At 45.7% G+C, this 15,206-nt stretch overlaps 1 protein-coding gene across 1 annotated transcript in view; it reads left to right on the top strand.

Annotated features, from left to right (window-relative positions):
* The window catches only part of LOC144114183 (protein turtle homolog A-like), a 398,561-nt gene that overhangs the window by 260,928 nt on the left and 122,427 nt on the right, over positions 1–15,206 (top strand). The window contains exons 2-3 of the mRNA XM_077647762.1: positions 11,449–11,796; positions 13,297–13,398. Coding sequence (XP_077503888.1) covers positions 11,449–11,796; positions 13,297–13,398 — 450 coding nt within the window. The remainder of the gene's footprint in view (positions 1–11,448; positions 11,797–13,296; positions 13,399–15,206) is intronic.

Genomic DNA, 15,206 nt, shown 5'->3' with positions numbered 1-15,206 from the left:
TTCTTTGTATAACGCAATATCACTGCTTTGAGCCGTTACGCGATTAGAGGTTAGTAGGGAAGAAGCAAATTTGTCGTTCAACATGAACGTTCAGCGTCATTATCGAAGGAAGCACGAGGCATTTGGTTTCAAAAACAAAGTTGTCTTTCCTTGTTATCGTCGTCCAGTTATCGCCCAAACTTGTTAAAGAGAGGTCATGGTTGGTTGTTCTTATCTTATGTGGAAGTAACTATTTTTTGGTTCTTTTTTCATAATTGTGCACTTCATCATCCGCAAATCTCCTCTATGAGGCTGGCCTTTATTCCCTTATGTAAAGCGGCAATTATTAGAACAAGGATCGTGAGGCAGCACTGCTAAAAGCGTAGGATTTCTCATAGGAAGCGGAACGGCGGGCCTTAATGCAAGGCCGCAAGTCTTGATTTAAGCTGCGGCTATAGATTACAGAGCTTAAGAAGCCTCCATGGGAGGCTGAGCCCTGCGGTTTCCTAAAAATCAGTTGAAGCGCTTATTCATGCACATTTGTTTGCTTTTTCAACTTATGTGTGCACAGTGCTTTGAAACAGGTGGAAAACTCAAAATGCTAAACAAATGCATTTACACAGAGCGAGGGACAACGGAGAAGAGAAAAGAAAAAAAAAGGAATGAAGCTGGTAACGTCAAATGAATTAACTTTGGTGTTTGGTGCCGATGGTTTTTGACACAAATTTTGTAATAAATACACGCGAACAGACGCGGCTGCCATATGCATTCACGCATGCGCAGTATTAGTTAAGAGTGCTTGAGCCATTTTTCGTTGCGATTTTGTCTCGGGCCATGTTACCGGGCTCGTTTGGGGCTACTAGTGTAGGGAGTTTTTCATTATGTGGATCGTGTGTTTTGGCGAGGAAATGTTTTGGATAAAAGCTGTTTAATGTGAAACATGCGAAACATACCCAGTGCTCACCTGCGTGCGTCTCTTTTTCAAAGCCCGTTCTTCTGCATGTCCGCACACATCGAAAAGTGGTAGTAGATTTTCTGAAGAATATAAAATAGAGAGCGCTACTGAATTCCTAAGGGTGCCATGCACATAAGTGTGCATATAGACATGCACACGTGTGCTGTATGCTGGTGTAAACGAGACAAAAGAGATTATCCACTATTGAGGAGTTGCTAGCTTTAGGCCTGTAGTACATGTTAGATTTCTGTCTTTTATTTTACATTTTACCTCCGCTATTTGTCCACGGCGAAGATTTTTTGCAAGGTCAGCACTGCGCGTCGCTGAACATTGGGATTTGCGAGCTGTTACCCACGCACGAAAAGCAGAGGTGTCCAAGTAGAAGTGGCGCTTCGCACAATATTGGCGTCTGCCGGACTGCAACGTTGACTCCGTACTCATGCTCATTACCGCAGAAGAGAGCTCAATCGAGATTTCTTTTAACGACCAAAGCGTAACCACTTCCCGAGAGAACGCACAGCCGTCTCCTCATCACGATGTTAACATGTGCTTTCATACACGACCATAGTAAAGACAAAGAATGTGCCGGCATAAGTGGGAGAGGCCCTCGGAGTGAGCCGCGCTTTTGCAACGCGGGTTCAATGTTCGTTTCCCGTGGTTCCCGCCTCAATTTTCTCCCGAAAGCAGTTGTACTTCTTTTACTGAATGGTTCGCAGAAAAGCTCATTAGGCCGCAGACGGTGACACGGTGAGTCTGTTGACGGGCACGCTGCGCACAGCTGCTAACAGACGACGATGATGGCTGAACATTGCGCAAACTGAGGTGCCAGAATGATTGTACTGGCAGTCATCGTCACTGAACAGGGCCGTCCAAAGACAGGCAGTGTCACGGCGAGGGCTCGAGGCGCGCATTTTTGCTGTACCAAACCTTTTTTCTTGTTACGCACACGACAGGAGGCGAACTGCGACGCCTCCAGAGGCAAAACCTGTTATTGCTTGCGTTATTGCTTGCGTTATTGCTTGCGTGTTTCCTGTTATTGCTTGACATAAATGAATGGCAAGTTCTTGCGCAAGGTCACGAACTTCTCTGCTGAGAGTGTATACCACGGCGCACAAATTAGAGAAATTCGGAAATAGGTGCTTTCTCACAACTTCTTGTCCCTACACAAAAAAACGAGCTTAAAAATTTTCAGATCAGATAAAAAAGTTCCCAGCTCTTTTTTTTTTTTGCAATGGCAAGTAAAACTGCGTTCGGGCAGCATCGCTCCTAACATCCTGATCGTGGTTCTCATGTCATTCAATTCATCAGTTGCTACCTCAGTTCAGCTTCCACGAGGGTGGAAGAACTTATGCTATAAACCTACAATTGGGTATGCGGTCACCGTATTCATGAGAAATATAAATTCTTTCTGTAACTTCGCATTGTTGCGCCTTAAATGAACCAACCGGGACCCGCGGTGCTTTTTGCCCATAACTGCAGAAGTTTTTTTTTCAGGAAATCCACTTTATGTCTGGTCTTTGTCTGCCCTCTGCATTACTTTAGAAAGATGACCCTTAACAGAAGTTGACGCTGTGCTGGCTTTCCAGATGAACTCAACAAAGCCCACCTCTGCGCTTTCTTAAATTTGTTGTCTGCCCTTTAGCTCTACTACTTGCCCCGATTCATATACGTGTGTGTTGGTTTTCAGTTGTCTTCAATGTTTCACTTTTTTCTGCCGGCAGAGCTCTTCTGAGCAAAAGTGCAAAAATCTTGCTTCTTATTGTTCACTGCTATCGTCCAGGACGACAGGCGTTCGTCAGATGTTTTTTAACACCTTTAGCTTGTACGTCCTCGGTTTTTGTTTTGCATGGACCAAAGTAAACAATTATTTTTATTATACTGTTATTAGTATTAAGTCCTCTTATTATTTATTCGTTTATATTTCCTAAAAACCGGACTTCAATTCAATCTTAATTTGTTTGTGAGTTTAGAAAGGAATTACCTCTTTACACCCCTAACAATCCTGTATTCCTTTCAAATTGCCTACTTCGCCTGACGTGATCCTTAGCTTAAGCAAGCGAATGCTGTGAACTCGTACGTCGTCGATCTTTTTCGACGCGGCGTTAGCTGCATTCTCGCGGAAACCGCCAACCCAAGAGAGCCAGGTCTTGTCCCCTATCTTGTTGCCGAACCCACATGTTGTCAGATGCAAGAGAGAGTTTCATCTCTCAGCTTGTGAGCGCCTCCCAATGCGCCGAGACAGCCCGCAACAGCACGGAGTGTCGGCGCTGCTATCCGGCGCCCAACAACACGCCGGCTCTCCACGCTGCTCCTCGAGCACTCGGCTGGGGCTGCGTCGGCGTGGTCCCTGTGGTTGCCGGCTTGCCCCGCTCGACTGGGCGATAGCGCGGTGCGCAAGTGAAGCAGAATGCGGGAGCCCTTCTCGAGCGCCGTGGCCTCGAGTCTCGTTGTGCTTCTTTTTCGCCTAAGGGGGCGGAATGTAGGGCATCAGGGCTAAAAACGCCTAATACTGCGGACTTCTCAAACGCCCTCTCCGGGTATTTCTAGAAGTTCTCGGATTTCCTCAATTATGCCCGATCTTGCGGCGATTTCTGGGGGAGCCACGGCAGTCATTGCGCGCAGAGAAAGCGTATGCGTGGAAGGCTGTTCCTATGTGGTGCGGGGACTCCATGCTTTCAGCTGCCCCTGAAAAAAGCTTGAAATAAATCGTCTTGTTGCCCGGGAACATCCTGTTAATACATATATTGCTGTTGACACCATGAGAACACATATTCGGCACCTCACACAGGTTCCCTGTCATCACCTCACAACACTCCCAATAATTAGGCCGCGTACTGCATTCGCCAAAGTCATTGAAGCCCATCGCGCATATCTTCCATCGCAGTTCACCCCTGCGTCAAGACCGAGCTCACCCTTATAGAGTCTTCATGAACCTCGGGTTCACCTCTATATTCCTGGCATTACAAAGAAAGCTGGTGTATCACTCCCCGCTCTCAAACAACTGACATTGAATCACCTGCATTCTTAACACAGTCACCGCATACATATTTACACAGATGGATCAGTTCACTCGACCAGTTCTGCGGGGTCGGTGGTGATACAGGCCAGATCCATCTTCATGAAAGTAAAGACGACCTATCCAACATCTTCAACTGGTGCGGAACTCGCAGCCTTACGGGCTGCGGTAGAGTTCATCAGTCAAGAACCTCCACATGACTGGACGGTTTTCACCGACTCTAAAGCAGCCCTTCAAGCCCTGCAAGCTGCGCTACGCCGCGGGTCGCAGGAGCAACTTGTTGCTGAGATCCGTCTACTTTACCACGGCACCGTTTCCAAAGGTCATGACATCATTTTTCAATGGCTGCCAGGACACTGTGGTATTAACGGTAATCACCAGGCCGATGCGGCAGCGCGTTCTGCTCACAACGACGGACTTCCAGTGAGGATCCCAATATCGAGGCCTGACGCTGCGTGTGGGCTTCGCCCTTTGGCGCTGGAGCTCACACTTTCAGCGTGGAACACGGGAGAGTTTTGCAACCTCCGCCTCAAGGCACTGGACCCTGAACTGCGCCTTCGTCTTTCACGTAACTTAGAACTTCGCGACGCAACATTGTTATGCCGTTTATGGATCGGTGTTGCATTTACCAATTACTATGCTTTCTGGATGGGGATGGCCGACAGCCCTGCCTGTGAGAGCTGTGGTTGTGAGGAGACCATCACTCATCTTCTCTGTGAGTGCCCTGCATTTGCGAGTGCAAGACATACACTGTGTTGCGCCCTGGACCGATCCTCGCCCATTAACAGAGCAAAAGATCCTCGGTCCGTGGCCACAGCAGTCGACTGCCCTCAAGGCATACAAGGCACTCTTTGCCTACTTGAGTGCGACTGGATTGAGTGACAAATTGTGACAGCGTTGTGCGTGTGTGTGTTATGCCTTTTTTCCCTTCTCACTTTCTACTTTTAGTCCCCTAATCCCTCTTCCCCAGTGCAGGGTAGCCAACCGGAACCCCTTTCTGGTTAACATCCCTGCCTTTCCCTCCTCCTCTTTATCTATCTAATAAATCGTCACTGCAGTCTATGCATCGGGGCAGGCAAAATATATAATCACAATAACCAAACAGATGGCGCTTAAGTGATCTTGGAGCAATATTTTTCCCATTTTCCGCACCTCCTGGTTTACTTACCCTTTGGAATCGTATTCAAGTAGCATATATTCTCAGTCTTGAAAATATGTTCAGTCTTGAAAGGACGAGGCGATCGTAAATGTTTAAGAAGTGGACGAATTTTGTTGATTCGGTCCCCGTGAAAACAATAAAAGCTCAGAATACTTTTAATAAAAGAAATGCTCACTTAACTTGGATCCCGCGTTGTTTCGGATGGTACCGCTCTGAACAGCGAAGATAACGGAGAAAAAGGTCAACATTAGACGCTCGAGGGACGGTGCCGGCAAGCATTGGACGAGTGCAAGGGCGTCATGAACGCGCAGATAATAATCAGGGATAGGTCTGAAACTAGAGCGTTCTTTAAAGTGACTAATCGTTGCTCACAGCTCGTCCCTGACATGCGACATCCAAGAAACTGGATGAACGTAAGGCAATCCAAACTTTATATACTAGGGAAGCAGCTAATCACAGAACATGTGATTTCTTGGACACCGCGAGGGGGGGGGGGGGAAGTAGACCAGCAGCACAAAGTGCTGAAAATTTCATGAAAATGGAATATAAAAGATTTTCCTGATGGGTGAGGGCAGGGTTGCTGCTACTGCAGTCATAATTTTTCCATCACCTTTATGATCTCTTATGAATAGATTACGTTCGTTTCTTCTTTCCTTTTTATCCCGGCAGAAGTTCCTGCCGCCCGTGGTTGCAATTCTTTGAACGAAATATATAATTTTGCCATCCGTGGAACTTTCAGTTTTCTTCTGGTCCAATGCGTACATTCCCAGAAAACCTTCGACAAAGTGAGTTTGAGAGAGTGGAAGTTTCCGCGTATGTTTACCTAGAATGTTCTTCGCTGATGCTCGAAATAAGGTTGCCTGCGGGAATGCATGATGATGTGAGTCCTTGCATAAGCTGCGATGTATTTCGGACATCGCGCATGCCGCATGCTGTCGCAAATTCCACTGACTTGTTGCTTGTTCGATAGGCAGAGCAAAAAGAACCCTTCTTGATTGTTTTTATTTTCGTATTTTGCTTTTCGAGGTATTGCAAATAAAATTGGTCGCTCCTGACTTACTTTGGGACTATTTATGTGCAGCACCGTTATATGAAAAACCTGTGCAGAAAACAGTTCAGGAAACTCGGCACATAAGCACTAGCGCTCTGCATCTTCTATTTTCGGCAAGACCTATCCTGGCTTGCATGTCCAGCCCCGCTACTTCTGTGCACAGCTAGCTCAGTAAGTAGGAAGCTTATGCTGAGGAAACAACGTTTTTGGCGGAATGGTTTCTACCCTTCAAATTGCAGACCATGCGTATGACATCGATGTATATGAGGAAATAAACATTTTCCTGTGGTTTTAGATTTCAAATGACTGGCGTTTAAACAGTTTTTCCCGACTAGAACATGGCAACTTTCTGACTTCGGTACAGTGTACTAACACCGAAGCAGGCGCAACGTACAATACTGCTCGAACAATTTAAAAAGAACCTTTATGACTCGTCGTTTCATTCGTTATAATAGCGTTTTTGAGGTCAGCTGTGTACAGAATATAGTGGTTCGTGAGAATGCTTTGTAGTTCGCACACCTACATACATGACCTGAGCTGTTTTAGACCAATTATTCTGGAAATGTTCGCCGCACGTCATAGTGCTATTGGCCGCAAAGTGAGCAACGTTGCCTAGGTTTGGTTAGACCTACGAACTATTCTGAGCATCACGTTGGTACACGGTTTTGCTGTCAGCGCTTAAAAGCTAAAGCTTTGATCGTGGCCGAGTGCTCGATGACTTAACGTAGCATTTGGCACATCTGGATGGGCATTGAAAGAGCAGAAAGGTATGTATAGGTCGTTTAAGGAATGCGATTTTTCTTCCCTGTCTTCTTTTTGAAGCGTAACTCTGCGAAAGGTCCTCCTTCATACTTTGCGATTCCTAGCGGTAGGCTGCTACCAGTGTCCTACATAGTGTTATGAGGTAGAAAGAATTCTTCGCATTGAAACTGTTAATTCGGAACATTGTATCCTATTGTCCGAAATCCTCTTCAGGGTGACCACTTAACAAACAAAAATCTTTTAGCAGCGCTTTAGAACACCCGTCTCCAAAATAAGGCTCAGGACTTAAATCATACGCCAATTAGTACCTCTCACACCAGGTCTATACAGGGTGTTTCGCCTAATACTTTCCACAGTTTTAAAAATAGGCATTTTGAGTTAGAAGAGCGCTTTTTTCGGCATAGCGGTGTCAGTGGTGTAGTGCATTAGAATACAGCGAAGACGTGCTAACTAGCTGACTGGTTACTTCAAATGAATAGTTAACTTTTTAGCTATTGCTTTTGGGCTCCTTAACCATTGAGAGCCATGTAGCCCACCGTAATTGATATCGACATAAGTTTTTTAGAATCTCGAAAACACGATTCCCTCCTTTATCCCTTCCCTTACGGCGCGGTTCAGGTGTCCAACGATATATGAGACAGATAATGCGCCATTTCCTTTCCCCAAAAAACCAATTATTATTATTATTATTACCCACGGCGCTGTGGACCAACAAATTTTCGCTATTTCGATAAATTACGTGCACTGGAGAGGTTGCTTTGCCATCAAGCTTCTCAAAAGCGCATGTATTTTGGCGCAATGTAGCCAAAAATCTGTTGGGCCAGAGCGCGGAGGGTAAGCGCGTTTTAGAAATTCTAAAAACTGATATGGATATCACTTATGGTGGGCTACCCGCCTCTGAATGATTAAGGAACCTAACATTAATTGTTAAAAACTTAACTATTCATTTTTAGCTAACCAGACTGCTAGTTAGCACTTCTTAGCTGTATTCTGATGTACTACGCGGGGACACGAAAGAACAGCACACGTCCAAACAGCATGCGTCAAAACAGCGCACAAAAACAGCACAGAACAAACTGCACAGGAAAAATACGACACAGCGACAAAATGGCACAGGGAAAAAAACAGCATGGCGAGAAAACAGCACACGAAATAAACAGCACGCCTCAAAACAGCACGCTGTGCTGTTTTTTGTGCGCTGTTTTGACGCATGCTGTTTTATCGCGTGCTGCTCTTTCATGGCACCGTACTACACCGATGACGATGCTATGCCGCAAGAAACGCTCTTCTAACTCAAAAGGCCTATTTTTAACAATTGTGTAGTCTACTGTGAAACACCCTGCATATCAGTCTACGTTACTGGCCGCCACTTTGCCTTGGTTACTTTAAAAGGTTTACAGCCCAAGAGCCTACTTCGGGTTTCCAGTAGCTTGAATAGGCAAGTAGCAAAGCGTTGGATGTCTCACGTTCGCCGCGCCGTGTTTAAAAAATTTGCAGGCTTTCAACTAAGGTCCAACCGCGTTAGACATGCGAAAGCACTGTTTAGCTTGGTTATCCAAATTGCGAGGCCGAGTCTTCAGCATCTCGCCAGTGTCCAGCGGAACGTTGGCGATCGGTCTTTTTATTGCGATTTGTCCGTGGCTCGAGTGCAGCAATCGACGTATCTGCATAAAGGGTATACGGAGACAGAGCGTGCGTTCTGCCACATTTCAGAGTTTGCCTGGCGTTCGTTTAGTTCCGCGTTGAGGCGTTGGTGGCGCTGTTCACGGAGTAACTCTTTTCTTGGCCGTTTTAGATTTCACTATTCCTCAATGCGAACAACTCGCTGTTGTGGTGTTTCTGCCGCTAACGCGGCCTGAAGCTTCCGTCGTTTATTCGCTGCGTTCAGCCACGTCGTCGGGATGTTTGGACTCACGTTGACCCCGTCTTCTTTCTTCCTGTGCATCAGTGCGGCTTAGTTGGCGCAACTCGCCCTCCGATGTGTTAGAGAGACCCGGCTCGCTTTCCATCATGGCATGCTTTCCTTTGATTGATCTTGTTTTTTCGCGCCGCAGAAAGATGATGAAGACGTCGCTGTACGATGCGCAGTGCGAGAGCGGTCAAGCTTCGCACCAACTCGATGAGCCGCTTTTACCTCGTGAAGTAGTGCTGTCGCCTAAAACAGCTCTGTTCTGCGCTGTCATGGCCTCTGAGGGCAGTGTTACGTCTTGGCCTTTCATTCTGCCCACAATCTGAGCTGTGCATTGAACTTTTATCTCAGGCCGGCGAGAATTGTGTGTAGAAATAGTTGAATGTATTTTACATGATTTAGCTGGTGACTTATAAAGCACTCGTGACTTTAACAACAGGGCTGGTAAATTATTGGTTTCGCATAATAATACTTTGCCTGTTCATGTGGCTCACACTTGCAGATGATGTGCAAATTTTTGACTCAATAACTTACAACGCATGTTTGGGTATCACATCAGCATGCCATTAACTACAAAAAAAAGACCAGTCGCAACGTACTGCTCAGACCCTGCCGTTCTATGAGGCAGCCACTTCAAAGTACTGTGCGAATGCATATTTTAAGGTTACTTTAGCAATCGAAATATGACACATGGTTACATTTATGTCTACTTACGTAGAAAGGACTCTATTCACAAGTGCCCTGGATCTAGTCACGAAGCACGCCTTTCAGAGCTATGCGTATAATTCTTACTCTAGAGCCTAACATCCCGATCTTACTGCCAAAAACTGCGACGATAACTTCTTGAGCACATTGAACTGTCGTGTAGTGTATCGCAATAATTCCGCCATATTCTCCTCAGCTTATAGCCATATATTTTATTGTCGGAACCACACAGCGCGCATTTACATTGTTAAGTTCATTGAAATTCCATCCCAATGACCGGAAGAAAAAATTCGGTATGTGTTCTTGACGCTGAAAATTCGAATAAATGGTGCCGCTTTACCTGCTGTAATTTTCAGGAAAACTTGATTTTTATAACTCTGGCTGCATTTTTTTTATTTTACTTCTTTTCGGACGGTAAATAGCCCTTCATGTTTTCTCGCACTGTAGCAGCCTTCCGTACTGCGCATTTATTTACATACTCCCTTTATTTTACGTCAGTAGCAACGTTTAGATTTACAAAGGAAGAATTACTAACGTCCATCCCAGAATTCGCATAGTGAAAGTTGTGGCCGAATATATTCCCATCTAAAAGCTTACCTTCGAAGAAAAAACAGCACGCGGCCTCACTCTGCCATATCTAGCTTGCGAAAGTTGCGCAGCTTCCTTCGTAGACGCAATGCTATGCTCCTGCGGATGTCAGTAAGCAATGGTTGCCATATATTAAATCTACTGCAACCCAAGGGTTTGCCCTGAATGCATTCCCCCGTTCAGCGCTCAGTCCCACTTTCGGTTATTCCAATGATCAACATGTTTACTTGTGCAATCGAAGTGCCTACACAGTTAATAATACTATCATTGAAACTGCAGTGTCGGTAAAATACCTCGGTGTTAATTTTAGCTCTAATTTATCCTGGAGCTCTCATCTTGAACTGATCACTACCAAAGCTTTAAAAAACTTGGTCTTCTATAACGCCGACTACACCAAGCCAACCAGGACACAAAACTACACGCATACAACATGCTAATCAAGTCTGCAATAGAATACGCGTCAGTGATCTGGAACCCTCATTATAGCTATCTTATTAGCATGTTGGAATCTGTGCAAAACAAGGCTGCTCGATTCATCCTTTCCCGTTACTCTCGGTATCAAAGTGTAACAGCACTGAAAATATCGCCCCATCTCCCGCCTCTGGTCATGCGCAGAAAATGCAGCCGTTTATCTTTTTTCCATAATATTTACCACAGCAACACACTATTTGCAAGTTCACATCTTCTCCCAGCACCACACACATCGGCTCGTGTAGGTCATATGAAGAAGACTAAATCCATTTTCGCTCGGACAGAACGACACAAATACTCACCTTAGGCACTAGCTATTGAAGAGTGGAATTTGCTTTCTTCTAGCATTGCGGCTATCGCTGGAACATCATCATTTCGAACAGCTCTTTGGTCATACTTAGAAAATTCCAATGTAGAATGATGTGCGTTTTTTTTTCGTTTGCTTCAGTCTGTGCGTGTCGGCCGTAACGTTCCATGAAATGTTAGATGCCATGTTTTGTAACTTCTGAAGGTGCGATTTTTGTTTTGTTTTGTGGGATTTGCTACATGTGCATTTTTTCAGTACCTGTTCCTAGCCATCCCCATCCCCCCCCCCCCCCCCCCTATTGACTTGTACCTGGCTTCTTGACTTGTTTATTTCTGTCTTCAGCCGTTTATATGCTGTGTTGTATATTTGTCAAGTTTTCTTTGATGAATCCCCCCCCCCCCCCTTATGTAATGCCCGCATTGGGCCTTTAGGGTATTGAAATAAATAAGCAAAAAGGGTACGCCTCCGTTGACGTTAAACGTGTTCTAGCGGGATCCTAAGGGGAAGACCCACTCATGGGCTGTTTCTTTTCTGGGCGCCACGCAGAGCCCCAGCAGGTGCTTGCGCTGCCTGGGAGCCGGGCTCGGCTGCCGTGCGACCTGGGCGGCTCCTTCGGCGCGTCCAGCGTGGAGGCGGCGCCGTCGCTCATCACCTGGACGCGTGGCCCGGCTGCCACCGAGCCCCTGTACAGCGTGGGGCGCTCCCCCGGAGTGGCCCTGGTGCAGGCCGACCACCGAATGGCGCCTGCCTGGAAGGACCGCCTGCACTTCTCCGTCTCGCGCGGCACCCTGTCGCTGGCCGACGTGTCGCCGGGGGACGCCGGACTCTACGTGTGTCGCGTGCGCTTCCAGCATGCGCCCGACAGGATGTCCCGCGTGCAGCTCGTCGTGGTCGGTAGGTGGCTTTCTTTGCGTGGCAGTTGTCGTGAACCTGGGTGACATACCCGATAACATCAGTGAGCAAGAAGTGCGAGATTTTTATTCTCGGCGAAAGCGCAGCTGGTTATGGTTAGAATGCCGGAACGGGTCTTCAGAATCGTACTATGGTCCCCTGTCGGTACCTGCAGTCTCCCGGAAGGCGTGAAGAATTGGACCTGCAGTTTTTGCTGCTAATTGTTATAAGCGCCGCCGTAAACCGCAGGCTGCGTCGATTGGCGATTTACGCTGGTTATGCATCATCATGGTGGAAAGTTATGTTCCGAGCACCAAATTACAGTGATCGTAGTAAGTGAAGAATGGAACAAATAATCTAATAACTAATTGGATGGAGTGATAACGGTTTAGTCTTACCCATAATCTCTAAAGATGCACATTTTTCAACGGGAAATGGCGCACGAGTAAGTTTACCTCTCTGCCTTATTAGGTATAAAAATGACTTTCTTCTGTAATTAGCAGAAGTGCGCCACTTGGCCAGTGTTGATATATCTTGCTATGAGTATTAGAAGTTTTGTCGCAATCTCGAATATATTTCCAAAAATAGGTATAAAACATCCAGCAACGCACGAAAAACAAGAAAAAGCTTCTGAAGTCTTAAAATGTGTACAGCCAAGAGAGATTTTGTGCGCCCAGTGGCCATGAGAGCGTCGTGAGGGGGCAAAAAGGAAAAGGGATTAAGGTTAAGATCTTTTTACCCTCTAACCTTTGGGAGGAATAGGTTTTTGAGGTACTCTATCAAGAATGCGGAACCAGGAGGTATGGTTTAACGCAGAGTGCTCGAAATAGCGCGAATGATGCAAAAGAATCAACGAAACGCGAACATTTGCCTACTTTCTTAGTCAGGCTTTGTGCAATCATTTTCTTCAGTAATTTGTCAAAATTTCACTTGCTTTTCAAGATAATTGTTGCACAGCCTGCCAACCTCCATGTGTTTTGCCAGTAGCGTTCTCGAATGAAGTTAAGTTCTTTACGCTTTTATGCACTAATAGATAAACGTCAAACTAACAAAATCGTACACTACTCCACAGAGTTGTATGAAGCGGGCGAAAGGCGCATTGCGTAGTGTCCTGTTGTTATTTACGGGTTGCCTAGGGCTCAAATTACCTTTCTGTCGTGAGTGTGCTTTCCTATGGGTCGCTGTTTAGTTCCCGTGATTTAAAAGCTTTATTGAGCGTATAAGGCAGCGGAAAAAGTCGCCAACGCACATGCAAGCGCATCGTTCGAGCGCTGTAAACAAGCGTGTGGAGGTCTGTGTATCAGTAGCGGTCAAGGACGTGTTTAATTTTATAAATGCCATTTAGCACGATAATTGCTTTCATGCTGCAAGAATTTCTGATTACCGTTTTTTTTAATTTTAGTAAAGTTGTTACAGTTCTTATATGTTGTGATCTTAGTTGTACGCATGGAGCTAGCACTTGGTTTGGTTTGGATACGAGGCGCGTGGCGTATGTCCATGCAGAGAGCCCTGGAAATCCTGTCCTAAAGTTCGACCCAGAGGCACCACGCGGCATCCGGCTGAGGGAAGGACAGCGGCTGCGGGTGTTGTGCGAAGTGGTGGGAGGTAAGACCAACGCACAATGCCACATTCCTAATTTCATTAACTTGCTTGAGTCCTGCGTAATTTGGTTCGCCCCAGTGAGGTCAAAGCAGTCAGTGCTCATTGAAGCTTCTATCTACAGTGTAGAGAACTGTACAAACCTTTTGAAATTCCGTCCTGGCAATGCATGCTAAAACACTACAAGAGTTCGCGAATACATTGTTGTCGGTGATACTTAGACCGCTCTCATTGCTGAAGTGTACATTTTCGTTTTCGATTTCCCGTAACTTTCGGAGACGGCTTGCTAAGACGACAAATTTAACTTGCCTTCTCTACGGAGAGCTTACTTTAATTAGTTTATAATTAAGGACGCTCTCTCTTATATCTTACGACGTCAACACCTTGAAATTCTGATTTAATCTCTGAAGAAAGCCGAATCATCAGCTACATTCACGCCAACGTTGCAGCAGAGGTCTCTTCCGTGCAAAGGTTGCAAGTGGGAAAAGTCAGGATAATTTTCTAGGTGCTTTGTGTAGATAACCTTTCCTTAGACAAAGTAGGCAAAAATACTCATCTTAGGAACAAGAACACTCATACTATCGAGAACACCTTCTCTTCCTGCTGGTCAATTCCAGACCCTGCTTTATCGTTGCGCGGCAGAAGTTGTGTAATTTGCAACAAATTATATATTAAGTATATATATTACCTTTCTCATATTAGCCAGCGTCGCCAAGAACGCTGCAATTTCTAAAGGCATTGCAGAGAGCGCAATAGCTGTGAGCGCTGTGCAGTGGAATTCAAGACAGAAATAACAGCCAATGGACATCCATGAAACTGTGAAAAAAATTAGCGCCGCGGTTACGGCGACATAACGCGAAAGTTAGCGACAATTTGCACAGAAAAAAAAAATCAGTGAGGTTGGCAATAGGAAAACCTCTTGCGGTGTAGAGCGGCAAGCCAAAGTAATCCGGTGAGGTCGTCGCTGAAGCACAGAGCATCACACACAGACCGACTGTTTTGAGAATCCTTCACTGCTCCTTCGGCTCCATTCTTTGACCTCCAATCTGCGAACTGGAAATTTGAGGCACTAACAGCTATCGGTGTAAGCTTTCCTGTGTAGCTTTCCTTCGCAGCCCTACGGCTGCACTTGGGCCAATGCTAAAGAGTAGTTGCTATCTTGATTAAAAAACTTCATCCAGAGCAGTTATATTCAATAAACTTAACTATCTTACTCAGTGCTTCCATTTCCAGTGCAAAGCTGTGTGCGGCTATAGTCGATATCACTTTCCTGTGGAAAGCCTTGGTCGCCTAGAGCATCTCTAAAGACCGGGCGCCACCTCACTTGATAGGTGACGCACTGTCTTTGAGACTTTTCGGCGGTGAAGAAGGGAAACGTGAGATTTTGTTTTTATCCTGCAGTTAGCGCTTTGACACAGAATGTTTTTCGAAAAAAGATTCTGGCTATAAGCATTAAGAAGTTTGTCAATAAACTCAAAAATGTCCCCCTCCTAACGCACGCCATTTCGCGTGAACTGTTCTCAGACTAGATAGATATATTCTTCATGAAAGTTCATGCTTCATTCTTCGGCTGATTAAATGTTTTGTTTGCAGTTTGAATGCGACTTAAGATATCTACTTAATTCAATGCTGCGACAAAATTGCGAGAGTACAGGACTGCCTCCATTGCCGGCAGATATCGCCGATATTAACATTGTTAACAGCATGCTCTCTCCACGTGTATCTTGAAAATTGACAAAGCAGGAAGCGACATGTGAAAAAAAAAATGATTTCCCTGAGGCTCCTTAATGTGCAGCTCGTGTGAAGGAGATACC

This window comes from Amblyomma americanum, chromosome 1, assembly GCF_052857255.1.
Source record: "Amblyomma americanum isolate KBUSLIRL-KWMA chromosome 1, ASM5285725v1, whole genome shotgun sequence".
In the NCBI taxonomy this organism is placed as follows: Eukaryota; Metazoa; Arthropoda; class Arachnida; order Ixodida; family Ixodidae; genus Amblyomma; species Amblyomma americanum.
The sequence above is the reverse complement of the archived record's forward strand: the minus strand, read 5'-3'. Positions and strand labels throughout refer to the sequence as shown.